At 38.8% G+C, this 27,452-nt stretch overlaps 1 protein-coding gene across 2 annotated transcripts in view; it reads right to left on the bottom strand.

Annotated features, from left to right (window-relative positions):
- Nucleotides 1-281: 281 nt before the first annotated feature.
- The window catches only part of TTN8 (Structural maintenance of chromosomes (SMC) family protein), a 315,922-nt gene continuing 288,751 nt past the window's right edge, over nt 282-27,452 (bottom strand). For both annotated transcript variants that reach the window (XM_089436139.1, XM_089436140.1), the window contains exons 14-19: nt 1,975-2,084; nt 1,712-1,879; nt 1,366-1,583; nt 897-1,148; nt 572-793; nt 282-487 (exon numbers count right to left, since the gene is read on the bottom strand). In XM_089436139.1, coding sequence (XP_089292265.1) covers nt 439-487; nt 572-793; nt 897-1,148; nt 1,366-1,583; nt 1,712-1,879; nt 1,975-2,084 — 1,019 coding nt within the window. In that variant the 3' untranslated portion in view covers nt 282-438. The remainder of the gene's footprint in view (nt 488-571; nt 794-896; nt 1,149-1,365; nt 1,584-1,711; nt 1,880-1,974; nt 2,085-27,452) is intronic.

The following is a 27,452-nucleotide window of genomic DNA, read 5'->3' as shown; positions in this document are numbered from 1 at the left end:
AAGAGAAGGATTGTTGGGTTCCCCCTTGTGGGGTTTTGCATTGGCTTGGAGCCTAATTTTGGTGTCTCGTCCCTTTGTTTTCTTGAAAGATTTATTATTTGTATAATTGCTTAATGAAGAACATTTAAGAAGTAATAAGAAGTCGGTAAACATTCACAAGTAATTATCAAGTAAGAGGAATCAAGCCTTATCTACCATACGCTTGGTTTCTCAACAATAACCTGGCAGGACATAATTGAGCATATAAGCAATCAATTGGTAAACTCAATTTCATTCTTGCATGCACAAACCAAATTCCATATACTGAAATTTGATAAATATACACTACCATTGGCATAAAATTTCAATGAAAATTACTTTCAGAAAATACATGTTACTTGTCATTTGGAACTTAAAATGCAAACTACATAGAGAAATGTTGATACCATTTACAACAGTTTATGTATCACCATACTTGCTGAGGTCAAATGTTAGAGTTCTGGAGCAGCTGCACCACACAAACAAGAAAAAAATTAGTTCATAATTTTACCAATAGTCTTACCACCTATTGAGATTTATGACAACCGTGTACCTTCTTTCAGAATCCCTATAAACTCCCACCAATGCGTCAGCTTTAACATAGAAATTATCTTTCAAAGAGATCACTATACTTTGAAAGCCAACACCATCTTTATCTTGATCCTTGTTCTCATCACGGGATTTCAATCTGATGAAAGCTGCAACTTTAGCAACGTTCAAATTGTCCAATGCTGCATCTACTTCATCCAGAACGAAAAAAGGGGAAGGCCTGAAACTGTAGATATGCAACAGACCACAGAAACAATTTTCGTTGAGCATTTTAATCGTTTGAAATAATATCATAAATCCATAAAGCACATCTGACTCTATTGACAAACCTATGGATAGCAAACAACAAAGCAAGAGCAGCAACAGTCTTTTCCCCTCCAGATAATTGTTCCATTTCTCTGAAGCGCTTTGTTGGAGGCATAGCTGTGTACTTGATACCATGTAAGAAAGGGTCATCTTCATTTTCCAGGCTCAGATATGCCGTTCCTCCAAAAGGATGCGTATTACTCTGAGTCAGCTGTTTGTAGATCTTATCAATGTTTGTTGATATGTGGTTGAATGCATCCATAAATGTTTCATATCTGTAACCAATAATGATTAATCACAGAGGACCATGAGTACCCAAATATTGTAAAGTCCAGTCATTTTTAATAGCATGTTTAAAGATCAACGCCAAGTTTGTTGTAAGATAAAAGGAACAATAATGGAAAATACCACTACTAGATAGTTAAAAATGTTCACATAGTTTCTTGATTCTGGATGCTAATTGTAACAAATACAAAGAGAAAAAGGTAAAACCTCTTCTGTTTTACAGAATTATATTTGTCAGTTATTTCCTTCTCTTCTTTCCTCGCTGCTTCAAACTCTTCAATTACTTCTCTTTCCTTTTCACGCAGAGCCTCATATTGATCTAATGCTTTCAAATTAGGTGCTGTTCTCTCAATTTCTGATGTCATCGAATCCATTTTATTTTTAAATTCTGCTTCAAGTTTCTCTCTGTCAGCTGGCCTCAGATCCTGCAGAAACATGGCACCCTTAAATCAATAAAAATGAAATCGAGCCCAATAAAATCCAAGCTTAAATTATCCTCGAAACCATGTGAACTAAATGGAATGTAAAACATGGGAGTGAAACTATGCTCGACCTGTTGATGAGATCTGCTAAGCTTCGAGTAATCAAAATTTGTTGGAAAACTAGGTCCTGATGAATCTGTTTCCATGGGAGTGGTTAAGGTAGGAAGTTTTATCTGTTCCAGTTCACAGTTCTCTAGTACCTCCTGCTTTCGAGATTTTAGCTGTTCGATTTGTGTTTCCTGTAAGACAAAACAGTGCGTAAGAAAAAGACTCAAGCCACTGAAATCGCATAGTAAGGCAGAGGTTGACAAAACCTCCATAAAAAAATTCTGACCTTGGCAGAAATCTGGCGCTTCAGTTTTCCAATATTCGTTGTGACATTGCTAGCTTGTTTTTTCAGATCCTGTATAACACTTTCGCACTCATCTGCCTTTGATTTCTGCCCTGAAACCATGTACATATTACAAATACTTAAAATTGAAAGTAGCAAGTCAGATTTTTTTTAAATCATCAGCGGTTGCTTTTATTAGTAACGCCAAACAACAAAATGAATTCAATGAGATCATCTGGCCAGCAACTTGTGACAGTATCTAGTTGGATATTATCAGGTTTCTTCAGATTTTGATGAACTCCCTTGATTGGGCAACCTTCCAAAAAGAATCAACAAATAAAGAACACACACTGATCAGAAGAAAAGAACAAAACAATGATTATGGAGGAAAGAGATAGAAGGTTTGAGCAATCAGGTTTTAAATATATGGCTAGTTATCCATTCAATTTTAAATATTCTGTTTCAGGATTAAACCATTTACAACATATTGAAAATCAGCATAATCCTTATATCAAACCTCTTACATCCATGCATCAAAGTGAAGGGCAGCAAGAGATGGCAAACAATGTGCCAAAAGAAATTCTATCAGAACAAGAAGTCAAACGTTAGCATCGTGTTCAATTCATGTAGAAACCTTGTGGGGCTTAACAAATCAGAGATTCCCATGAAGGCTTTGTCAGTATTAGATATGAAACCTTTAGTTTAGAAAACATGTACAAAAAGGTAAAGTACATGTTGCCGCAAAATATTGCAGGCCTAATGCAAAGCACCACTACGCAGATCCAAACCTCAGGGAAACAGGAGATCGACTGCCACTGTCACCTCAGCAGCCTTTGTCCAGCTATTTAGTGGTATTCAACCACAAGGGAGGCTTCCCTAAAAAGGACCACCTAAAGGATATTCAATAAGAATAGCTCAAAGTGATGGATGACATCTAGGGATTGGGATATAGTATCGAAAGAGCCTAGAGGGATGATGTAATCTTTACCAAAATTTAGACACTCTATCGCTAGACCAATTAAGTGAATTATAGGGCCGTTATAAGTTCGGATTTTGCAAAATTTCAATGATAGGGCATGCGATGTCATATAATAGCGCAAAGAAAAAGTCTTACAATGATAGATCTGCAAAGGATCAAGACTTTAATTAGATATGAAGGATCTAGGGTTTACAATGGGGATTTTATGGCTGAAACAAACATAAATTAGCAATAGAATGCTGACAGCAACCCTAGAAACAGGGTTTAATATGCAAAGAATGCTAGATTTTGCTTTTAGACAACTGTTCAGTGCAATTCTTATTTAAAGAATAGTGACACATCAAAACAAAATTACTCTTTTAGCAATATTTCCCATAAACCAGTTTAAGAGAGTAGGAGAATTTATTAAAGAATAGAGTTTGACCAACACCACCTAGATTAATGCATTGCTCTAAATGGGCAAATGGAATCACCTAGGGAAAATTCAATCATTAGAGAAATTTTGAGGTCTAAAATGGCCCTCAAAACAAAAATGTACAAACAAAATCAATTTTATAAGAACCAATAGGATTCAAGATGATGATGTCAACCATGGGGGATGATTCACTTTTTTTGGAGTAAAAAAATTAAAAAATAAACTACTTTTTCAACTTGTATTTTCAACTTATCTCCCTACGGTTTTACTCAAATTTCGAGCCGGAGCACTCAATGGATGTGGAATTTGATTCCCCATCCAAGGAGTACCCATGTTGCATATTTTCGATGAACCCTGCTACACAAAAAATGAGAAATACATGAAAAACGTGATTGCTCTTGTTGAAACATGTAACTAGGTTCGGTCTTCATAATGTCTTATGTAAATTTGATTTTATGTATTTGATGTAAAGAGAAAAATAAAATTTATTATTGTTATTTAGTACCATGGGTTTCATGCTCAAGGTCATTTTATTTATAGGTCAAACACCCATTGAGTGCTTCTAGGGCTTTGTCATAAAGTCTAGGTGTCAAAGAGTCGTTGTAATATGTTAAAATTGGCAACTAGGGCCAAACTCCATGTGGGTCATCTTATTTATGGCAGCTGATATTTTTCTAGGATTCCTATCGTTGAGAGGTGTAGGATTGATCTAAAGATCATCCGATTCTGACATGTATTCATGGAGATATGAATTTATTTGTGTTATGTGACAATTCGTCAAGGTCGACCAGCAACCAAATTACCCTCACTTGTCCTCAACATTTTATTATAAATAGAAGAGGTCTTAAAGTCATTTTGACACTCATCTCTTGTGATCTCTCTCTTCATTTTGTTTGGGTTTTGATGAAAGAGAGATCTAGAGGGAGTGCCCTAGCCACAGTCATGGAGAGACCTATACGCTGCCCTAATGAGATCTAGATGCATTCCTAAAGGAGTTGTCTTAGAGGGAGTGCCCTAGTCTTATACGCTTCCCTAAATTACAGTCAAGAAGGAAGTCATCTAGTCGCAGAGAAAGGAGGGTCAAGTGATATCCTAATTGGTCACCAAGAAGGCATAGACGCAGTCACGAAGAAAGCCTTAGCCACAGGTAAAAGAGGAGACTTAGCCACAGGTAAGGAGAGCCCTAGCAGCTATCAAGGAAGAGGTCTGGCCACAGTCAAAGGAGGTCTAAATCCACAGCGTAAAAGGGAACTCTACTCTGTTGTTTAGTGATGCCCTAATCCGCAATTAGGAAGAAGCCTTACCCGCAGCAAAGGAGGGTTGATCAACAGTGAAACATAAGCCCTAAATCCAGAGGCCCTAAATCCGCAGTTAAGGGTGGACCTGATCGTTGTTCAAAGAGGCCCCTATACGTTGTATAGAGGAGGCCTAACCGTGACCTAAAGTGCCCTAAACACAACAAGTTGTCAGCGTGAAAGTGGCATGGTTTGGTGATCTCTTTTGTGACAGTATAAGGCTTGTTTCTTCTTGCAAGAGGACCGAGTTAGAGGAGCATAGTATCAGACCTGTTGGGGTGTTATTGAAGGGACAAGCAATAATGAATATGCTGCCTGAAGATTGTGTGTTAGGCCGCAAGCCATAACACCACAGTCAAGCATTTCGTATGGGTGTATGAGGGCCTATATATGCCTAGATCTTCAACATAATCTAGGAGTTGTCTTGTGAGACAATACTGTTGAGATCTAAAGCTATCTTGATGACTATTGGACAGTGGTATGTTGTTGTTGTAATATGAGATGGACAGAGCCATTGTCAAGGGTTAATATTTTTTAGGCGTTGCATGGTGATGGAATCACCTTGAAGAATCAGTAGAAGGATGAGGATTGAAGTTTGATGCACTAACTCATGATAGCAGTGACAGCTAGTACAACTTGAAGACAACAGCATTCTGGGAGATATATTGGGTCAAGGTTTGACTATGTTTGGCTCAGTTTGATGAGCTTCCTATTGATGCTTCTTGGATGAAAGATTTTGTCCAGATTGACCAGCAGACTTCTCTGGTCAAGGGTTTTCTACTGCTGTCATAAATACCAGTTTTGTATATTTGTACTATCTCTCTCTCTATTGAATTATTGAAGAACATAAAACGAATTGATCAAGGTTTTCCCCACATTGGGGTTGGTCCCACATCTTGTATCCTCTTGTCTTGGCTTGTCTTCTGCTATTTATGTTTATGTTTTATCTGCACTCTACTATCATGCTGATGTGATTGCTAATCTGAATATTGTCATTGGGGCTAATATGAAAAATTGAAGTAAATTGCTCTAAGCATAGAACATACCTAAAATTAACATGGTATTAGAGCTGAGGTGAAGACAAAGCCCAAGCAAGAGTGAAAGAGCAATCACCGAAGACAACTGGACAAGGTCAAAGGCTCAATGGGTTCCTCATCCCTCTTCCCAGCTAAAGACAAGCTCCGTGGAAAGTCTGACTATCACGGATGGAAGATGTCACTAGATCTGACATTGGAAGAGCAATGTTGAATTTCATGAAGGTTAAAATCCCAAAGCCTCCATCAAATGCACCAAATGAAGTCGAAGGAAAGAAGATTATCAGAGATTCCATTGACAAGCATCTGGTGGCCTACCTAAAGGTCACCTCAATAGAAAGTTTGGATCTAAGGGTGGAAGGAAGGGCAGATGCCTTGCTTGCAATAAGTTTGGCCATTATGCGAGGGAAAGTCCAAATAAGAAGGGACAAATCTCATGATGATTATCACAATCATTTCAAGGGGATCTTCAATGATCGAAGGAATGACAGGTATAATGGCAAAGGACAAAGGAATGCAGGACATCATGGAAATGGCCAACTCTTCAAGGAACTCCAGGTATGAAGAATCAAATGTTGTTTCTGATAAGCAAAAGGAGTATTATCTTATATTGGCCCTCTCCACTACCTCTCCTCCGGACTCGTTGGGAAATTGGCTTATTGATAGTGGTACCTCAAGGCACTTCACCGGATACAAGGAAGCGCTCTCTAATCTAATAGAGAAGGAAACAATCTTGGAGATTATCCTTGGAGATGATGCCACCTATCCCGTAAAGGGTGTAGGGAATGTTACACTTCAACTGGATCAAAGTAACTCTATTCATTTACAAGAAGTTCTTTGTGTACCTAATCTCAAGAAGAACATGGTGTCCATTTCAGCAATGGAAGACAAAGGTTTCAAGGTGGCATTCATCGATGGAAAGGTACGTGTTTGGAAAAAGAATTTTAAACATGCTTTTACTCTTGGGTTTCAGGTTGATACTTTGTATCACATTGGTGGAAGTCCAATGGGGACCATATCATGTCTTCAATAGGCATCAGAGGTTTGCCCAGCCCGATGTGAGACGGATAGTGACAGGGATGCCTGAATTCAAAGAAGAGCATGAAGGTACATGTCCGAGATGTACCATAGGAAACCTTACAAGGGGACAATTCCCCTCATGTAATAGCAAGACCACAGATGTGGAACAACCCGAGCGGTTTGAGATTCATGATCGGGAATCTCATGTATGCAAGTTAAAGAAAGCTCTCTATGATTTAGAGCAAACACCCCAGGCTTGGTATGAGAGGATTGATAGCTATCTGATGAAGCTAAGATTCACTAGGAGTGAAGCCAATCCAAACCATTGCATTAACGTTGTGGATGATAGACATCTCATACTGGTACTTTATGAAGACGGCCTCTTCTAATAGGTACAGACCCTCCCATTTGCAAAAGTAAGAGGGAGTTGGATTTCAAGTTAGGAATGGTGGACTACAAGCCCATGGCTACTCCAATGGAGCTTAACTTTAAGAAGTTATGTGGTAGTGCTGTCGGACCTGATTTGGGAAATGCCTCTGAGTTTCGTCAACTCATAGTAGCATTGATGTTCTTTGTGAACTCTCATTCGGATATATGTTTGGCAGTTAGCATGTTGAGCTCATATATGGTTGAGCCTCACTGGATTGGTGCCAAGAATGTTTTGATATATCTTCAGGGTAAAATCTCTCATGGATTGAGATGCACTGCCGGAAATGTGAAGCTGCATGATTATTTTGATGTTGACTGAGCAGCTTGTGTGGAGGATCGCAAGAGCACTTCTAGGTGTTGGTTCTCTTTGGGTTCTGCTTTGATATCCTAGATGAGCAGGAAGCAGAAGATGATTGCTTTGATCATCGTTGAGGCCGAATACATAGCTACGAGTATGACCTCGTTTGAAGCTGTCTGCTTGAGGAAACTCTTCAGTGAGCTGTTTGGACATGTGTTGGATACCATCATGATCTTCTGTGACAACCAGCGTGAGATTCGATTGTTGAGGAATCCCGTGTTCTATGATTGCTCCAAGCATATAGACATCAGGTACCACTTTATCTGGGATATGGTACAACGAGGAGCAAGAAGGCTCCTTCGCATTGGGACTGATGTGCAGGTCACCGATATTCTGACGAAGCCACTGGGAAAGGTCAAATTCCAGGCTTTCCAAGAATGACTAGGAGTCGTGGAGAGATCCTCTCCTAAGGGTCCTGTATGATATGGACATCAAGCTCTGAGAGCTCCGGGGGGCTTGGGGGTACTTCTTGGAGCGATGAGCAACCACAGGGTGAGTGGTTCAGCCTTCCCCTAGTGGTTTTCTATGTAGGCAGGATGAGTGGTTCATCCTTCTCCTATTGAGACACAATCATAGGGTGAGTGGATCAACCTTCGCCTAGTGATTTTTTGTGTACAGGATGAGTGGTTCAACCTTCCCCTGGGACACCCCATGGCAACATGTAAGAAGAATGAGCGGTTCATCCTTCTCTTGCTAAGACATCCTACCTATGCAGTCTGGGACTCATGGGAAGTACCTCACATCTAGCCAATGAGCAGGGAAATGAGGATAGGGACCATAGTACTACCGATGGACGGATCGTGTACTACTGTACTCCCTATTATAGGATGATATTGATCTGGGATCAATTGTAACTGACTTCGGGTCAGTAAGAGTGGTATGAGACACTCTCTTTATTTGGAACTGATTTCAGATCAGTAAGAGTGGTATGAGACACTGTCTTTATTTGGAGCTGATTTCGGATCAGTAAGAGTGGTATGAGACACTCACTTTATTTGGAATTGATTTCGGAGCAGTAAGAGTGGTATGAAACACTCTCTTTATATGGGACTAACTTCGGCTCAATAGAGAATGGTATGATACATTCTCGATCACTTCTTCTTCTTCATAGTTCAGCAGAGCAGAGTAGTGTAGGGCATTGATGGCAAAGATAGCGCGGACTGCAGATGGATTAGCAGATGGAGTTCTCCCTAGTTGAGAGGGAGTGTTAAAATTAGCAACTCGGGCCAAACTCCATGTGGGTCATCTTATTTATGGCAGCTGATATTTTTCTTGGATTCCTCTCGTCGAGAGGTGTAGGATTGATCTAAAGATAATCCAATTCCGACATGTATTCATGGATATATGAAATTATTTGTGTTATGTGACAATTCGTCAAGGTCGGCCAACAACGAAATTACCCCCACTTGTCCTCAATGTTTTATTATAAATAGAAGAGGTCTTCAAGTCATTTTGAAACTCATCTCTTGTGATCTCTCTCTTCATTTTGTTTGGGTTTTGATGAAAGAGAGATCTAAAGGGAGTGCCCTAGCCACCGTCATGAAGAGACCTATACACTGCCCTAATGAGATCTAGACGCAATCCTGAAGGAGGAGTCTTAGAGGGAGTGCCCTAGTCTTATACGCTGCCCTAAATTACAGTCAAGAAGGAAGTCATCTAGCTGCAGAGAAAGGAGGGTCAAGTGATGCCCTAATCAGTCACCAAGAGGGCATAGACTCAGTCATGAAGAAAGCCCTAGCCGCAAGTAAAAGAGGAGACTTAGCCGCAATTAAGGAGAGCCCTAGCAGCTATCAAGGAAGAGGTCTGGTCGTAGTCAAAGGAGGTCTAAATCCATAGCATAAAAGGGAACTCTAATCTGTTGTTTAGTGATGCCCTAACCCGCACTTATGAAGAAGCCTTACCCGCAGCAAAGGAGGGTTGATCAACAGTGAAACATAAGCCCTATACATTGTAATGAGGAGGCCCTAAATCCGCAGTTAAGGGTGGACCTAATCGTTGTTCAAAGAGGCCCCTATACGTTGTATAGAGGAGGCCTAACCGATACCTAAAGTGCCATAAACACAGCAGGTTGTCAGCGTGAAAGTGGCATGGTTTGGGCATCTCTTTTGTGACAATATAAGGTTGGTTTCTTCTTGCAAGAGGACCGAGTTAGAGGAGCATAGTATCAGGCCTGTTGGGGTGTTATTGAAGGGACAACAATAATGAATATGCTTACTAAACACTGTGTGTTAGGCCACAGGCCATAACACCACAGTCAAGCATTTCGTATGGGTGTATGAGGGCCTCTATATGCCCAGATCTTCAACATAATCTAGGAGTTGTCTTGTGAGACAATACTACTGAGATCTAAAGTTATCTTGATGACTATTGGAGGGTTGTATGTTGCTTCTGTAATATGAAATGGACAGAGCCATTGTCAAGGGTTAGTATTTTTGAGTTGAGGAGTTGCATGGTGATGGAATCACCTTGGAGAATCAGTTGAAGGATGAGGATTGAATTTTGATGCACTAACAAATGTAGCAGTGACAACTAGTACAGCTTGAAGACAACAACGTTTTGGAAGATATATTGGGTCAAGGTTTGACTATGTTTGGCTCCGTTTGATGAGCTTCCTGTGGATGCTTCGTGGATGAAAGATTTTGTCCAAATTGACCAACAGACTTCTCTGGTCAAGGATTTTCTACTGCTGTCATAAATATCAGTTTTGTATATTTGTACTCTCTCTCTGTGTTGAACTATTGAAGAATATAAGAAGAATTGATCAAGGGTTCCCCACATTGGGGTTTGTCCTTGGTTGGTGCCACATCTTGTGTCCTCTTGTCTTGGCTTGTCTTCTACTATTTATGTTTATGTTCTATCTACACTTTACTATCATGCTGATATCATTGCTAATCTGAATATTGTCATTGGGCTAATATGAAAAATTGAAGTAAATTTCTCTAAGCATAGAACATACCTAAAATTAACATAATATGTAAAGACCACATTGGGCATATTGTTTCATGTCAAGAGAATTATTGTAAGTCAAAAAGTGTCATAAGACTCCCTCCAAGACAAGTCGTCCAAAGCAAAAACATGTCGGCCTCATTACGATTGTTCGAACCTCATGAAAGCCTATATATAAGATGGAACTCGACTTAATTTGGAGAAGACACTCACTCACGTTCGACTACAACAATAAGAAGCCTAATGACCAGCAAAGAAGAGAAGAACAAGAGAGAAGATAAATCAAAGTATTGGAGGATTGTTTTAGGGCTAAAATCTATTGAGAAATCTAGGGCAGCTAGATTAGGAGATTTCTTTTACTTTGATAATTACTTATGATGTATTTTTACTTACGTTAATTAGCTTTTTCTTTCTCTTGATTATATTTAGTGTTCTTATCATCAAACAACTACCAAATCATAAAGAACAATGAGACCAAAGGACACAAGATGTAGGAAACCAACCAGGGCCAAAACCTCTCCTCTTTAGAGGAAAACCCACAAGAATTCTTCTCTTCTTATAGAATCTTCAAATGACGAATTCCAAGACCTAAGACCCTTGACAAAGGCCCCTCCAAGACCAAGTCAACCTTTCTCCTTGATGAGCTTTCTTTCCAGCGATTTCGACTCCAACAACTTCGACCCCAGCAGTTTCTTCTACAACTCTGACCCAACAGTTTCTTCTGCCACTTCGACCCAACAATTTCTTCTACAACATCAACCCAACAGTTTCTTTTGTAACTTCGACCCCAGCAACTATCCAACACTTCGACTTGCCCAACAATTTTCTAGCACTTCAAATTGCTTCCTTGAGGCTGACTTGATCTTTCATGTAGGTCGACTTGCTTGAGGCACCATGACAAGGTCTTGGAGGGTCCTTGACTGTAATTTGACTTGGTAATTTTTTATTTACAATATGTAATATGCCCAAAAGGTTCTTTCATACATGACAATGACTCTTATGACTTGTTGTCTCAAAGACAAGCTTTAGAAGCACCGAATGGGTGCTTAACCTAAAAATAAATTTCCCTTGAGCATGAACCCCATGCTTCAAGAATGACAATAATAAATTTATTTTTATGTTTACAATAAATACATAAAATCATGATTACATATGTAATTATGAACATCGAACCTAGTTACATATTTCAACACTCCCTCTTAACTAGGGAGGTATTCATAATCCATACAAGGTACTTGGACATTCTCAAATTGAAGAATTCTCATAAGAAGAGTTGGATTGGTAAGCCGTCTCATAAGCTTTCTTATTAGCTTATACGAGAGCATCTTATCATGCCAACCAGCATTGTCACATAGCAAGGCCTTGACTAATACTTCTATCTCTCCACAAGATTAGAGCACAATGCTAGCGAGACCAATACTGACAGACAGCATCACCACTGTCTCTTAAGGCACATACCCGACCCAGGGGTTCACAGAGTATGTCCTTTTAGGACAATTTCTATCTTAGAATTATCACATCCTCAAGGAATTTCCTCTTCGACTACTCTTATCTTGGATGCCCTACCTCATCCTCAAAGAGTATCAGAATCAATCTCAGATGCTTACCCAATCCTCCATTCTTTCTTCACAATATGAAAACAAAAATGATGTGTCTATCTCTCCTCATGGCCTTCACTAAGACATACGGCTATTAGTCTTGGTCTAGTGCATGACACATGAAGTAGAGAACCATATTTGTCACTCCCTCTTAGTCAGAGAGGACCAACTTATTCCTATAAAGGAATATACCTAGGCTCCCTCTTAACTATGGACTTGTTCAACATCAGCTCTTTGGTGGAGATCATGGTACTATAAGCTGCTAGTAGATCTCCTCCTTTCGATGTCATGAACTTCATCTTCTTCATTATGGAGCCTTCATCTTCTAGTTCTTCTTCGTAGGGCATCGACCATCCATCACTTTCCTTCAACGAACCATAGGATTGAACCAATAGTCATGTCATCCTTCTTTTCATTAGAAAGTGATCTTCCAATCCACATCTGGCTTTTCTTCATACAACTACCTCTTCCAAGTCATGTTTCCTTCAAGATCTTCCATCCAACCACATGAGTGCTAGTTGTAGGTGACATCTAAAACTCTCTTTCAGTAGCCCTATATCAACCCATCCATATGTTGTTCAAAAATAAAAAATGAACATCAAATCAAAGTTACCTTTTGTGATGGCCTTTCATCATGACATTTGCTTCTTGCAACATCAACATCTTGCACATTCATAAATACATCTCCAAGACATTCAATGTCAAGGGTCTCCTTCCTTTACAGACTTTATCAGAGTCTTCATACCTTCTCCATGGAGATGTCATAGCCAATTCTTCTAGTCATCGGATGTTGATTTCTTATCTTTTCGTATGTGACTATAGTTGCATCTTACAATCTCTTCTTTCTTTCTTCACATATTGCTCCCCAGGAACTTGCATCCATAGTTAATTCATCTTTGTTACCTCATATTTCATATGAGGACATATTATGTTGATTTCAACTTGTCAATATGTGAACCATGCCTTCATGCATCTTTCCAAAGGAAGAGATCCCTTTTCTTTAATCATGCTCATGAGGTAGAGCATTCACCCATGCTATCTACAACTATATGATGACATGACCTAATCTATCAAACATATACATACCTCTTTTCTCTTTTTGGTCCTCTAGACTTCCTTCGACAACTTCCTCTCCTTGCTTGAAAGTTCTTCAACCATTTTGACATGTTGCAATCCTTTGTCACCATACCATCATCATTCTAAACAATGGATCCCACATAAGGTAAAATAATCATCGAGACACTTGCTTCTTCCAAGTAGAAGTGAACCGTTTAATGAAGATTCCAACGGAGCATCTTGATTATCCTCATTCTGCAAATGCTCCTTTCTAATGATGATGATGTATGATGAGTTCTTTCTATATTCTATCATGCTAGATGAATTTCTTCATATTTACTACTTATGATTTTAATGAGGTTACCAAGAGCTACTTCCTTTCTATGATGACTACTACGTCCATGTAAACTTCTACTTCATCTATCCTTTCAAGCTTCTATAATGATTTCATGAGTTCTTGCTTTAATCGTATGCTTCTAATATGATGCCATCTCCTATTCTGATGCATCCTATCACACTTGCAGTGCTTTCTACCATGATAGCTATCTTTCACAAAAATTGAAAAGAACAAAGTGAAGGAGATGATTTCAGTCATAGTAAAGATCTTTCACTTCCTTCTCCTTTGATTTCTTCTTCTCAGGTTCTTCCACTTCTTCAGTGACATGGGCTTCATTCCTTTCTTTCCTTTTCGTGTTGTCCATCTTCAGTGACAATCTCTCTTGAAATGCCCAAATTCCTGACAGCCATAGCAATGGATCTTTGACATATCAATCTTTTTTTTATTCCTGAGGACCAAACTTCCCAAACTTTCCTTCTCTCCTAACCATGGCAACAAATGCTTGAACTTGTTTGCTTGGTCCTACGTTGCTTTTTGCCTTCAACTTCATTTCTTCAATCTTACACAATGACCAGAATGCACTGAATGGGGGGGCTTCCTTCTTTCCATAGATGCTTGATATAGAGTTGCCCCATTCATCAGGTAGTGCATTGAGCACCACAGTGGTCAATCCTTTATCAGACATTATTTCCCCCAACTCTTGCAGTTGGTCTCGTATTTCTGACACCGTCATAAGATATGAGGCTATCCCTTCTTCCTTTGACACCTTCATTTTATATAGCTCGGTTCTCAAAGATATTACTTCTCCTGCAGTGCTTACGGAGAATAATTCTACCAACTTGTTATAGATGTCTTTTGACTTCTCTAATTTTGCCACATAAGGGATGAGGGAATCCTTGATTGATTCTATAAGGATTCTTTGAGCCCTTATTTCCTCCATATACTTTGCTAGAGCTTCAGCTTCTTCTTTTGGTGGTTCGACAATTGAACCCTTAATATGTCCAATGACTTCATTTTCTATGAGGATCAAATCTATCCTCTTCTTCCATGCAAGGAAATTTGATGACCCAACCAACTTATTGCTCTCCTTGCAAAATGAAGTCATTTTGATAGTAGATTTAGTTATAGATATAAGGATACTTACTTGTCAAGTGAAGATGTTCCTTTGATGGTGATATCTTCAACTTGATGCCTTCTTGTTTTGATAATGATGTTCAATTCCTTGAAGATGACAACGCCTCTTTTATAGATGTCCTTCTTCAAATATGCTTGTGATGAGATTCTTGATTCAAATAGAGGGAGAACACCTTGATTCTATTGATGCTTCTTCTTTTATGTAGAGATTTCAAGATGCTTCAATGTGTATACCTTTTTTCCTTGAGTGGAGGTGGGGTTCTTGAGGTCTTCTTCTTCTTCTTGCTTCTAGATGGTCTGATCGTTGAAATGAATAGTCCTTCTTAATACTCCTTAGATTGTTCGGCCCTTATGTATCCCTTCTTGATGATTCAATGTCCTCTTTGATGTCTTGATCTTTCTTGATACTCCTTTTGATGGTCCTTCTTGAACCTACCTTTCCTTATCTTGTCACCTTAGCTCTTATACCATATTGAGAAATCTAGGGCAGATAGATTAGGAGATTTCTCTTACTTTGATAACTACTTATGATGTATTTTTACTTAACTTAATTCCCTTCTTCTTTCTCTTGATTATATTTAGCGTTCTTATCATCAAACAGCGACCAAATCATAAAGAACAATGAGACAAGAGGACACAAGATGTAGGATAAGCCAAGGCCAAAACCTCTCCTCTTAAGAGGAAAAGCCACAAGAAAACTTGTCTTCTTATAGAATCTTCAAATGACGAATTCCAATACCTAAGACCCTTGACAAAGACCCCTCCAAGACCAAGTCAACCTTTCTCCTTGATCAGCTTTCTTTCCAGTAATTACGACTCCAACAACTTCAACCCCAACAGTTTCTTTTGCAACTTTGACCCTGCAGTTTCTTCTGCAACTTCAACCCAGCAGTTTCTTCTGCAACTTCAACTCAGCAGTTTCTTCTGCAACTTTGATCCAGTAGTTTCTTCTGCAACTTTGACCAAGCAATTTCTTCTGCAACTTTGACCCAATGGTTTCTTCTGCAACTTTGACCCCAACAACTATCCAACACTTTGACTTGCCTAGAAACTTACCAGCACTTTGAGTTTCCCAACAACTTTAGAAACCCTAATAGAAGAAAGAGAGAAACCCAAAAACCTCGATCTTGCTTTTCTTCTTCTTTTTCGTCCCTTTCCAGCGTCTTCCTCGGGGAAATCGAACTTGCTTGTTGTATGTCCAAATGAGGTCGAGTTCCTTCTTATTTATAGGCTTTCTAGGGGTATGAATTCCTTCCTTGAGGCCAACTTGACCTTTCATGTAGGCCGACTTGCTTGAGGCACCATGACAAGGTCTTGGAGGGTCTTTGACTCTAATTTGACTCAAATAAATTTTCCTTTACAATATGTAACATGTTCAAAAGGGTCTTTCATACATGACAATGACTCTTATAACTTGTTCACTCAAAGACAAGCCCTAGAAGCACTCAGTGCGTGCTTAACCTAAAAATAAATTTCCCTTGAGCATGAAACCCATGCCTCAAGAATGACAATAATAAATTTATTTTTTTCTTTACAATAAATACATAAAATCATGATTACATGTCATTATGAATACCGAGCCTAGTTACATATTTCAACAAAATCTTCCACAAGTGTGAAGAAATTAGGGCAACATTTATTGCAGCAAGACTGAATTGTAGACCTGTCAAGAGAAGTCAAAGTTTGAGTTAATAAAGATCAAGTTTGAAGGTCGAGTTGCTAAGGAGAAAGAAGATACCCAAGCAAAGAAGAAAGGAGACATATTCTACCATATTCCACTCACACATGTGAGCTAGGGTTTCTGCAGGAAAGCCGAACATTGCAATCATAAATTGCAGGTCCGAAATTGAGGTTGAAGGAGAAGTTGCATCAGTTTTGGAGAAGTTTGACTTGGGTTGACTTTGTGAGAAGAAAAATCATCAAGGAGAAGTTTGACTTGGTCTTGGAGGGGTCTTTGTCAAGGGTCTTAGGTCTTGGAATTCGTCATTTGCAAATTCTATAAGAAGAGAAGAATCTTTGTCGGTTTTCCTCTCAAGAGGAGAGGTTTTGGCCTTAGCTAGCAACCTACATTTTGTGTCCTCTTGTCTCATTGATATTCATAGTTTGGAAGTTGTTTGATGATAAGAACACTATAATAATCAAGAAGAAGCTAACTACAAAGTACATCAAGTTACGTAGAAGAACATCACAGGGAGTTACCAAAGTAAGAGAAATCTCCCTAATCTAGTTGCCCTTAATATCTCAACATGGAATCAGAGCAAAGGTGACAAGAAGAAGAGGCAGCTTGAAGATCACTCCATTGATGAAGGATACATAAGGGCCACGCATAAGTGGAGCCTTAAGTCAAATCATCAAGGAGAGCTAAGTACATGAAGAATGACTAGTCTACACATCATCTTGAAGGAAATAACTCTTGTAAAAAGAAGAAGACCTCAAAGACGCTACTTCTCAAGGAAAGAATGACTTTAACACATTTGAAGCATCTTGAGAAGTCTCCACATTCTACATTCTACATCCAAAGGAAGCAACAAGAAGCACTTTGTCGTCAACAAACGAATCAAAGTGATCTCCCTCACTTTGAAGAAAGGATCACATCTCAAACATCCTTGAAGAAAATCATCTCTCTCCATCAAGAAAAAGAAGCATTGTCTTTTTGAAGAGAAAATATGATCAAGAAAGCAAACATCATCAAGAAGGTATCTAGTTGAAGATATCATCATCAAAGGAGAATCTTCACTTGACAAGTGAGTATTATATATTTTATGTCTCTATGTACAATGACTTCTTTCTGCAAGGAGAACAACAAACTTGTTGGGTCATCGAATTACCTTGCATGGAAGAAGAGACTAGATTTGATCCTCATAGAAAATGAAGTTAGTGAATATGTCATGGGATCAATCACTAAACCTTCTCAAGAGCAATCTCAAGCGCTATCATAGTACATGAAAGGAGAAATAAGGGCTCAAAGAATCTTTATTGATTCAATCAAGGATTCTCCCATCCATTATGTATCAAAGTTGAAGATATCGAAAGAGATCTATGAAAAGCTGGTAGAATTGTTCTTTGTAAGCACTATAGGAGAAATAATATCGTTAAGAACCGAATTATACAAGATGAAGGTATCAAAGGAAGAAGGGGTAGCCTCATACCTTATGAGGGTATCTCAAATAAGAAATCAACTACAAGAGTTAGAAGTAATGTTTGATCGTGAAATGACCACCACTTTGCTCAATTCACTACCAGATGAATGGGGCAACTTTGTATCCAATATTTATGGAAAGAAGGAAACTACCCCATTCAATGATCTATGGTCATTATGCAAAATTGAAGAAACCAGATTGAAGGAAAAGAACAATGTTGATCAAGTGAATAAACTCAAGCCTATGCAGCTATGGCAAGGAAGAAAGGGAAATCTCGATAAAGATTTCAAAAGAAAATTGACATGTCTAAGATTCATTGTTATGAATGTAATTAATATGGGCATTTCAAAAGGAATTGTCCTAAACTCAAAAAGGGCAACAAGAAGAGAAAGGAAAGAAATGAAGCCCATGTCACCGAAGAAGTAAAAGAACCTGAAAAGAAGAAATCAAAGAAGGAAGAGGTGAAAGACCTTTACTATGACTGAGATAACATCATACACTTGGTTCTTTTCAGTTTGTAGAAGATAGTTGTCATGATGGAAAGCATCACACGTTTGATAGGATGCATTATAGCAGAGATTGAGATGACATCATCATAGAGGCATGGAAGGATAACTGAAGTAGAAGTTTATACGGTTGAAGCAATCATCATACATAATAGAAAGAAAATAGCTCATGGCATCTTCATTAGAACCATAGAAGGATAATCGAAGTAGCAATGGTTGAAGCGAGTCATCTAGCAAGATTGAAAGAATCGTTGTTAAAAGATTCACCTCTACTTAGAAAAAGTGTCTCACAAATAGTCTACATTCCACTTTTGCCAAATCCACTAATTAGAAGGAGGAAGGGATGGTGACAAAGGAGTGCAACATGTTAAGTTTGTTTTAGTATTCCTTTTCATCTTCAAGCAAGGAAAGGAAGTTGCCAAAGGAAGTCTAGATGACCACATGAAGGAAGAGGTATGTATATATTTGGTAATAGATAAATAAAGTCATGTCATCATATAGTTGCAGATAGAATGGTTAAAATGCTCTATCTCATGAGCATGATGAAACAAGAAGAAACTTTTCCATTAGAATGATGCATGAAGGCATGCAGACAATGTGCCTTGAACTCTTCTACATATTGACGAGATGAAATCAACATAATATGACCTCATCAAAAATATGAGGTGGTTGGCAACTATGGTTCCTATGATAAAGGAACCATGTATAGAAGATCCTGAGAAAGCAATATGTGAAGGTGAAATAAGAGTTTGTAAAAGATGTATCTATAGTCACGTAAGATAAGATAAGTGATTAACATTTGATATCCAGAAGGATTAGCTATGACATCTCCATGAAGACAGTATGAAGACCCTGATATGTATGTTGGACAAGGAAAACCTTGGTAATGTATGTCTTGGAGATGGATTCATACAGTTTGCGAAAGGATGTTGATGCTGCTAGAAGTGGAAGTCATGACAAAAGGCCATCAAAAAGAGGTAACTTTGATTTAATGTTCATTTTGATTTTTGAGAAAGCATTTGGTTGGGTTGAAATAGGGCTACCGAAAGAGGGTTGTAGAAAGTCACCTACAACCAGTACTCATGAGATTGGATGGAAGATCCTGAAGAAACATGACTTGGAAGAGGTATTTGTATGAAGGATAACCAGATGTGGAATAGAAGGTCGCTTCCCGATGAAGAAAAGGATGACATGACTATTGGTTCAACACTATGGCTCGTTGAAGGTAAGTGATGGAGAAGATGGTCGATGCCCTACAAAGAAGTTCTAGAAGAAGAAGGCTCCATGATGAAGAAGTTGAAGTTCATCCATGACATGAAACCGAAAGGAGGAGCTCTACAAGCAGCTGATAGTACCATGATCTCCACCAAAGAGCAGATAGTTGTTGTCGATAACAAGTCCCTAGTTAAGAGGGAACCTGGGTATATTCCTTTTATAGGAATGAGTAGATCCTCCGTAGTTGAGAGGGAGAGATAGACACATCATTCTTGTCTTCATGCTATGAAGAAAGAATGGAGGAGTGGGTAAGTATATGAATTTCGATACTCTTTGAGGATGAGGTAGGGCATCCAATATGTAAGAGTAGTTGAAGATGAAATTCCATGAGGATGTGTAAATCCGATATGGGAATGGTCCTAGAAGGACATACCTTGTGAACATCCGGAGGGGGTATGTGCCTTGAGAGATGAAGGTGTCTATTAATCATTTGTCTCCCAGCATTGTGCTCTAAGATTATGGAGAGATAGATTTGTTAGTCAAGGCCTTGCTCTGTGACACTGTTGGTCGATATGAAGAGATGCATTGACATAAGCTAAAAAGATAACTTACGAGATGGCTTCCAATCCAACTCTTCATATGAGAATTCTTCAGTATGAGAATGTCCATGTACCTCGTATGTATTATGAATACCTCCCTATTTAAGAGGGAGTATTGAAATATGTAACTAGGTTCGATCTTCATAATGTCATATGTAAATTTGATTTTATGTATTTGATGTAAAAAGAAAAAAAAAATATTATTGTTATTTTGTAGCATGGGTTTCATGCTCAAGGTCATTTTATTTATAGTTCAAGCACCCATTGAGTGCTTCTAGGGCTTTGTCATAAAGTCTAGGTGTCAAAGAGTCATTGTAATATGTAAAAGACCCCATTGGGCATATTGTATCATGTCAAGAGAATTAATGTAAGTCAAAAAGTGTCATAAGACTCCCTCCAAGACAAGTCGACCTCATTAGGGTTGTTTGAATCTCATGAAAGCCTATCTATAAGATGGAACTCGACTTCATTTGGAAAAGGCACTCACTCAAGTTCGAATACAAGAATAAGAAGCCTAATAACCAGCAAAGAAGAGAAGAACGAGAAGGAAGATAGATTGAAGCAGTGTTGATAATATCGCCGAAATATCGGCGATATTCGGAAATATCACGATATTTTCGGCGAGCCGAAATATCGCCGACAAAATATCGCGATATTTTCGGCGATATTTTATATCGCGATATTTCCGAAATATCGCCGATATTTCCGAAAATATCGCGCGACGATCGAAAATATCGCCCGGTGACTGTAAAAAATTTCCGCATGGCCTATAAAAATCCGATTTTGGTTTTTTTTCATATCGTTTTCATTTTTGATTGCTGGAGAAGGAAGGGGAGAGCTATGTGGTTGCTGCCAAGGAGGGTTTGAGTGTTCTAGGCCCTAGTATTGATATGCTATTCATGGTAATGTTAAATTCTTAAAGTAAAAGTGACATTCTCCTTAATCTTCATTTTCATCCTTTTACTTAAATTTTTAACATTACCATGAAATGACTCAGGATGTTTGAGAGTGGTTCCGGCCTCATTGGATTTCATATGGAGAAAGTAGAATTTTAGATTTCATTCAAAATGCAGTAGACTTATCAGTTTTTAGGATTTCAGGATTGGGAGATTGTAATATTTCCAAGTGACACCACCTGCCCAGGCTACCCCTGCCACCAGTAGAGGACGTGATCTACCTCCTATAGCTCCTACTTCTAGTTCTTCAGCTTCTAGAGCATAGCAAACTCCACTGCCAACTCCACCAGCACCAGCATTTACATCTAGAGGGAAAGGGAAAGCTGTGGCATTTTCTCGCAAGAGGGGCAGAGGAAATCAATAGGATTAGACTTTAGTTATTTTCTTATGTGCTTGTAAGTTGTACATGAACAATGAACATTGAATATTCAAGAATCAAGACCAAGCATATCACATTCTAATTTCTAAATAGTAAATTTTGATTCTATTTATTTTTTTAAAGTGAACTATGAACTTTGAGAAGTAATTATATTTTAATTTGATTAGATAAGCTGCAACCTGCAATTTAATATGGATAAAAAACTATATTTCGGTATATATATATATATATATAAAACGTGTCCCCCGTGTCTTGTTTCCAGGTCGTTGCGTTTCATATTGAATACTCGTATTTACGTGTCCTCCGCGTCTCGTGTCCTCGTGTCATGTGACTTAGCTTAGACAATATTGATGTATTGTCTCCGTGGAGGGTGGAGTCTGAGGAGCCCCTCTTGGAGGAGTCACCTTCATGGTTAGAGCCAGTGGCAGATGATCCATTAGAGCAGGGGCCGCAAGAGGAGGACTCGGAGTCAGAGGAGCAGCGGCACTCAAAGGAGCAGCAGGAGGACACTGCGGGAGCATCAGCATCAACACCATCTGCTATAGATATAGGAGAGCATAGCCCCATACCTAGCACTCATTATTTGACATTAGGTGCAGAGGCAGGGTCAGGGCCTCCTACTACTAGGGGCAGGCCTGGCAAACAACCCATCATGTTTTCCCATAAAAGGGGGAGAGGGCAGTGATTTCAGATAGATAGCTGCTAGTTTTATTTGTTATGCTACATATAACTCATGATGATGAGATACTTTTATATATGTGATGTTATTTTGTATTGGTTCTCCACATTTGAGTCCTTGAATGGACAATTATCAGGGATCAGCAGGATTTGGTATCGCCTTTGATGTATCATTTCTATTTGACATCATATATATCAGTGTTTTCTTCATATTTATGTGCCAATGTGTTTATTTCATGTTGTTATTGCTTTATATGTTTAAAAATCTGAAAAAAAATGAATATATTATGCATTTTTTATGCTTGCCGATATTTGTCGATATTTTGCCGATATTTTCGCCGATATTGCCGATAAGATATTTTCTGGACCCTCGCCGATATTTTCCCGATACCGATATTATCAACACTGGATTGAAGTATTGGAGGATTGTTTTAGGGCTACAATCTCTCACACGTGCGGAGGAATTAGGGCAACATTTATTGCAGCAAGACAGAATTGCAGACCTGTCAAGAGAAGCTGGAGTTTCAGTTGATAAAAATCAAGTTTCAAGGTCGAGTTGCTAAGGAGAAAGAAGATCCCCAAGCGAAGAAGAAAGGAGACATATTCTACCATATTCCACTCACACGTGCGAGCTAGGGTTTCTGCAAGAAGGCCGAACATTGCAGTCATAAGTTGCAAGTCCGAAATTGGGGTTGAAGGAGAAGTTGCATCAGTTTTGGAGCATGTTTGACTTGGGTCGACTTTGTGCAAATCAAATTCGTCAAGGAGAAGTTTGAATTGGTCATGGATGGGTCTTTGTCAAGGGTCTTAGGTCTTGGAATTCGTCATTTGAAGATTCTATAAGAAGAGAAGAATTCCTCCGGGTTTTCCTCTAAGGAGGAGAGATTTTGGCCCTAACTAGCAGTCTACGTTTTGTGTCCTCTTGTCTCATTGATCTTCATAGTTTGGTAGTTCTTTGATGATAAAAACAATATAATAATCAAGTAAAGAAAAAGCTAACTACAAAGTACATCAAGTAAAAGAACATCACAAGCAGTGATCAAACTAAGAGAAATCTCCCTGATCTAGCTGCCCTTGATTTCTCAACAGCTCGATGGGGTATTGTCATTGATACAATGACAATACTCGTTCACTGATGAAATTCAACAATTTATTTAATGTTTCCTACAACAAATATTGAATAACTCACACTGCAACCTACACAAATAAAATTGCGGAAGAATAAACCTCAGAAGAAATGCTAACACACACACATAAAATAGCACAGTTATTTTTAGACAAATGTCCCCGGAAAAACCCAACTTGGGAAAACCGGTGCAGCAGTGAGGGTTTTATTTATTATGCAACAGTGAAATCTGAGTCATCTATGGATGCCCAATTGGCTATCCAAACAACAACAAAATATTTGTAAAATACTAAAGGGAATTACCCTTCTCCCACAGGCAATCTCTGGTTGGACTTTCCCTATTAAATATTCACCTCCTGGAGCACTCCATCAACTTCTGCACTGCTCTGCATAGCTGGCTGGACGGCTTGCTCTGGATTGGGCTCAAATGAAGTCGTTCTACCTCTGGAAGTTGAGAAAATCATCTCTTCGACCCTCTGGGACACCTTCCCGGCCTCTAGAACTGAGAACATTTTTTTCTCCTCACCAAACCAATCTGCTTGATTGAAGCACTATGCAGTCCCTCTGCGCTACCTCTCTGGGATAATTCGACTCACTTGTCGTTGCCTCCCCAGATTTGGAAAATCTTTCCTCCAGCTCACTATCCCTGCCCCTCGATCACTGCTTCGATCTCACTGGATCTCTCTCCGACAATTGACTGCTGCTACTCTGGACATTGATTTGCTCATGAAATCGAACTACTCAAGTTTCTTTTCCAAGTTCCTATCGACTTCTTCTTATAATCCTTTGTTTAGACTTCAACGACCAAGATTAAATCTTAATCGATGGCTAGAATTAACTTGAAGTCAATTCGTGTGAGTTTCTAGAACATTCACACCTTGACTTAATTAATTATGATTAATTAGTCATATTCCCTAAGTTTAGGCTTAAGAAATATTAAAAAACTTACTAATAATCTAATTAAGGCATTTCTAGATGGAATTTCCAAGCACGATCTCTAGGTTTCTGAGATCTCATGCATTCTAGCCTCTCCACCAAATTTCAAGTCTAGAACACATCTGATGCTACAAAAATTGACACTTCCTCCCCTTAGCTATGAGCGCAACACTCTCCTCCTCATCTGCCCCACCACATAGACTACTACACTTGGCACTCCTCTTGGATTCATCTTGGATGAAATCATCCCACATCCTCATACAATCTAGAAAATGCTCTCCAACCACAATGTCATATATGAATCCATCCCACTGCAGCCAACTCATCTCTCACCTGTGTGATCTTATTGAGGTATGAGGTCATGGTGTCAGTATTGGTCATCTTGGTGTTTCTTAACTTTTGTCTCAACACCATCTTCCTATCCGCATTAGAGCTCCTGTGAAGTGTGAAAAGGGAATCCCACATCTCGTAGGAAAACTTCATTCCTATCACATGAGGGAATAGGTGGTCTTTGATGGCATCATAAATGATTCTCCTTGCTTTCACATTCCTCTTGTTGAAGTCCACCAATTTAGCTGGATCAGTTGGAGGTTGCACATGACTCTCCAGTATGTCCCACACTTCAACTTATTCAAGTAGTACATCATCCTCTTCTTCCAGGGGCCAAAATTATCAGCACCACTCAATCTATCCTCCATCCTCAAACCAGTCGCCATGACCCTCAACAAACACAAAATCTCAAATTTGAGTATCAACCACTGTACTCTGGTATATGTAGGCAGTTTTGGTTCACTGTTTTATAGCAGAATTTTTACTTGTTAGTGTCTCTTGTCAACTGAAGGTTCCTTCACCGTAGGTTCAAAGGCTCTAATACCAAGTACAAATTTTAGTTCTATGTAGCCCTCCCAGTTACAAGGATTTCCCATAGTGTTTAATGCTCATAGCCCCAAACAAGTTAGTTGATATAAAACTTCTTTGCAAATTATTTTGAAAACATTCAGGACTACTCTACTTCATTTAAGTTTCTAACTGATAAGAAAATGATAACAAAAGCATACACAAATTTTACACAGTGATTTTTGGTCAACAATGACCCTCGAAAAACCTCATAATTAGAAAAACCAGCACTGAGAAGAGGATTATATTAGCTTATTTTTGGAGAAAATAATTTAGACAGCATGAGCATATCAGGTTACTTATCTCCCTTTAACATGAAGCCTGTTCCCTTGGAATAAGTGTCACAGCTCCAGCTCAAGTTCTTGAGATTTACTCACTGTTCTAGACTATTGACAAATGAGAGTTCAGGCCACAGTCAACTTCTCTACACAGAAATCAACCTTTGTCCTGTAGAAATCTCCTTCCAAAATCTGCCTTGATTCTGGTGCAAAAAGATTTCCTATTTGGCCTTGGACTGCATACAAGTTTTTCTTAGATTCTCCTTAGAACTTAGCATGCAGAAATGTGTAAAGTCGACCTGCAGACTTATCTCTATGTCAGAAGAAAACTTGCTGTAAAAGACAGCGCTATCTCTCCAAGATTTTCACTGAGTATTCCTCTCAGACTTCCTCAAAAACCCAGTGCAGAAACCGCCTGAAATTTTGGCCTGTTGTCACTACACGAGTTCCATGATTTGCGTGCTAGAAGCCTCTGCTGGTAAACATGGGTTTAAGAGTCTTTCTTGTGTTCCCCCTTCTCAGCCTAGCTATCTCAGCGAACTCCTCCGCTTCCCTTTGCTCTTCTCTTCATTTCTCCAAAATGCACATTGAAGAATGAATGAGATACAAATTACAATACATTTTCTCCCTTTTTGTCTCTCATTAGAAAGGAGAACATTAACCATATTGATCAAGGGTTGAAATTAGATCTCAGCCCATGAGATCGATGGTGGAGATCATTTCCCTCACTTGACCCACTTTCTTATATGGTCCCCCCCATTTAATGAACTCCCTAGTCACTTTAATGTTTTGTACCTTATACCTTTTCCTCCCAAAAAGCTAACTTAAAAATAGAAAGTAACTTTAGTATTAAAAGGTACTTTAGTACTTTTTCTCATAAAATCACTTTATGACATAAAGTGACATTAATATAAAGTACCTAGTACATGTACCAAATAAAGCAACTTTTACACCATGACTTTAATATAACCCATAAAGTCACATGCTAATAAGGTAATTAAACTGTCCTCCTAGGCAAAAAAGCTAATGCACTAGGAAACACCTCCTTGGTACCCTTATTATTTTTAACATTTCCAGGCCCTACCCAAGGTATGAGGATGTGTGGATGCCAAATCTCAATGAACCAATGATCATTTGAACTGAGGAAGGGAGGTAGAATAGGGGCTCATAATTTAAGATGGAAAGTGGTAAGTATGGAATAGGTATAGATGGCTTGCCAAGTAGTGCCCCTTAAAGCCATGGGCCATTAGGGGTGATCCCACTGGACTAGGTTAGAGAATTAACCCCCCCATTTAAGGTGAAGGAAAAAGACTACAGCCAAGACCCTTCTTCCTTCCAAGTCACCCCATAATCCTTGTCAACATGCCCAAATGCAAACAAACATAAGCACCCAATTGCATAATGAATAAAGTGCCCTTTGATCAGAATACCACCTTCTAACATGTGCTCTTAACTAATGTAGATGGCAGAAATATGAATGGCACATTGCATCGGCTACAAAGTGGCTCTGAGGACCTGCTGGCTTGCGGCTGGAAGAGATGAATAGGAGAAATGTTTCTCCTAGGACTCACCCATTTTTGGTGGGTAACAATCGGCAACCCTAAATACAATAGAATTTGACTAGATTGAGGAACCAAGTCTTCAGCTAACCTCAGTGTTGGATTTTATTTATACAATTTGATTTTGTAGGATACCATTCAATAATAGGAAAGAAAACACCCCCATGCTTAAAAAGGTTAAAAAATGCACTTGCCCAATCCTCTCATGATCTTAGAAAAATCAATCCACCCTTTCAACAACCTTTAAATTCAGCATTCAAATTGCTGGTGCAAGTCCAATCAAGGATATGCTCTGCAATTTAAGTAGTTAAAGATCAAATTAAAAGAATATCAAACATTAATTGATTCCTCTGATTTCTAAAACACTAAGCTTCTCGTTTGATGATATTTCTAAGTTGGATATAAAATTGACTTCGGGGAAATGAATAACCACTATACAGACCCTTACTCTATAGGTTTAAAACAAACCAATTTGAACAGAAAGGGAAACTAACTTCTAATTATGCAGGTCATCAATATGTAGAAAACTTTTCCTTCCATACAAAATTATAACTGAGTTATATGTATATATGACAAATTTCTAGGAAAGCTATGAAACAATACAGTTGGCC

The sequence above is a fragment of the Pinus tabuliformis genome, chromosome 5_2, assembly GCF_031772625.1.
Source record: "Pinus tabuliformis cultivar Carrire ecotype Pingquan chromosome 5_2, CPIR1, whole genome shotgun sequence".
In the NCBI taxonomy this organism is placed as follows: domain Eukaryota; kingdom Viridiplantae; phylum Streptophyta; class Pinopsida; order Pinales; family Pinaceae; genus Pinus; species Pinus tabuliformis.
Note: the sequence above shows the minus strand (reverse complement) of the source record. Positions and strands in the feature narration are given on the sequence as shown.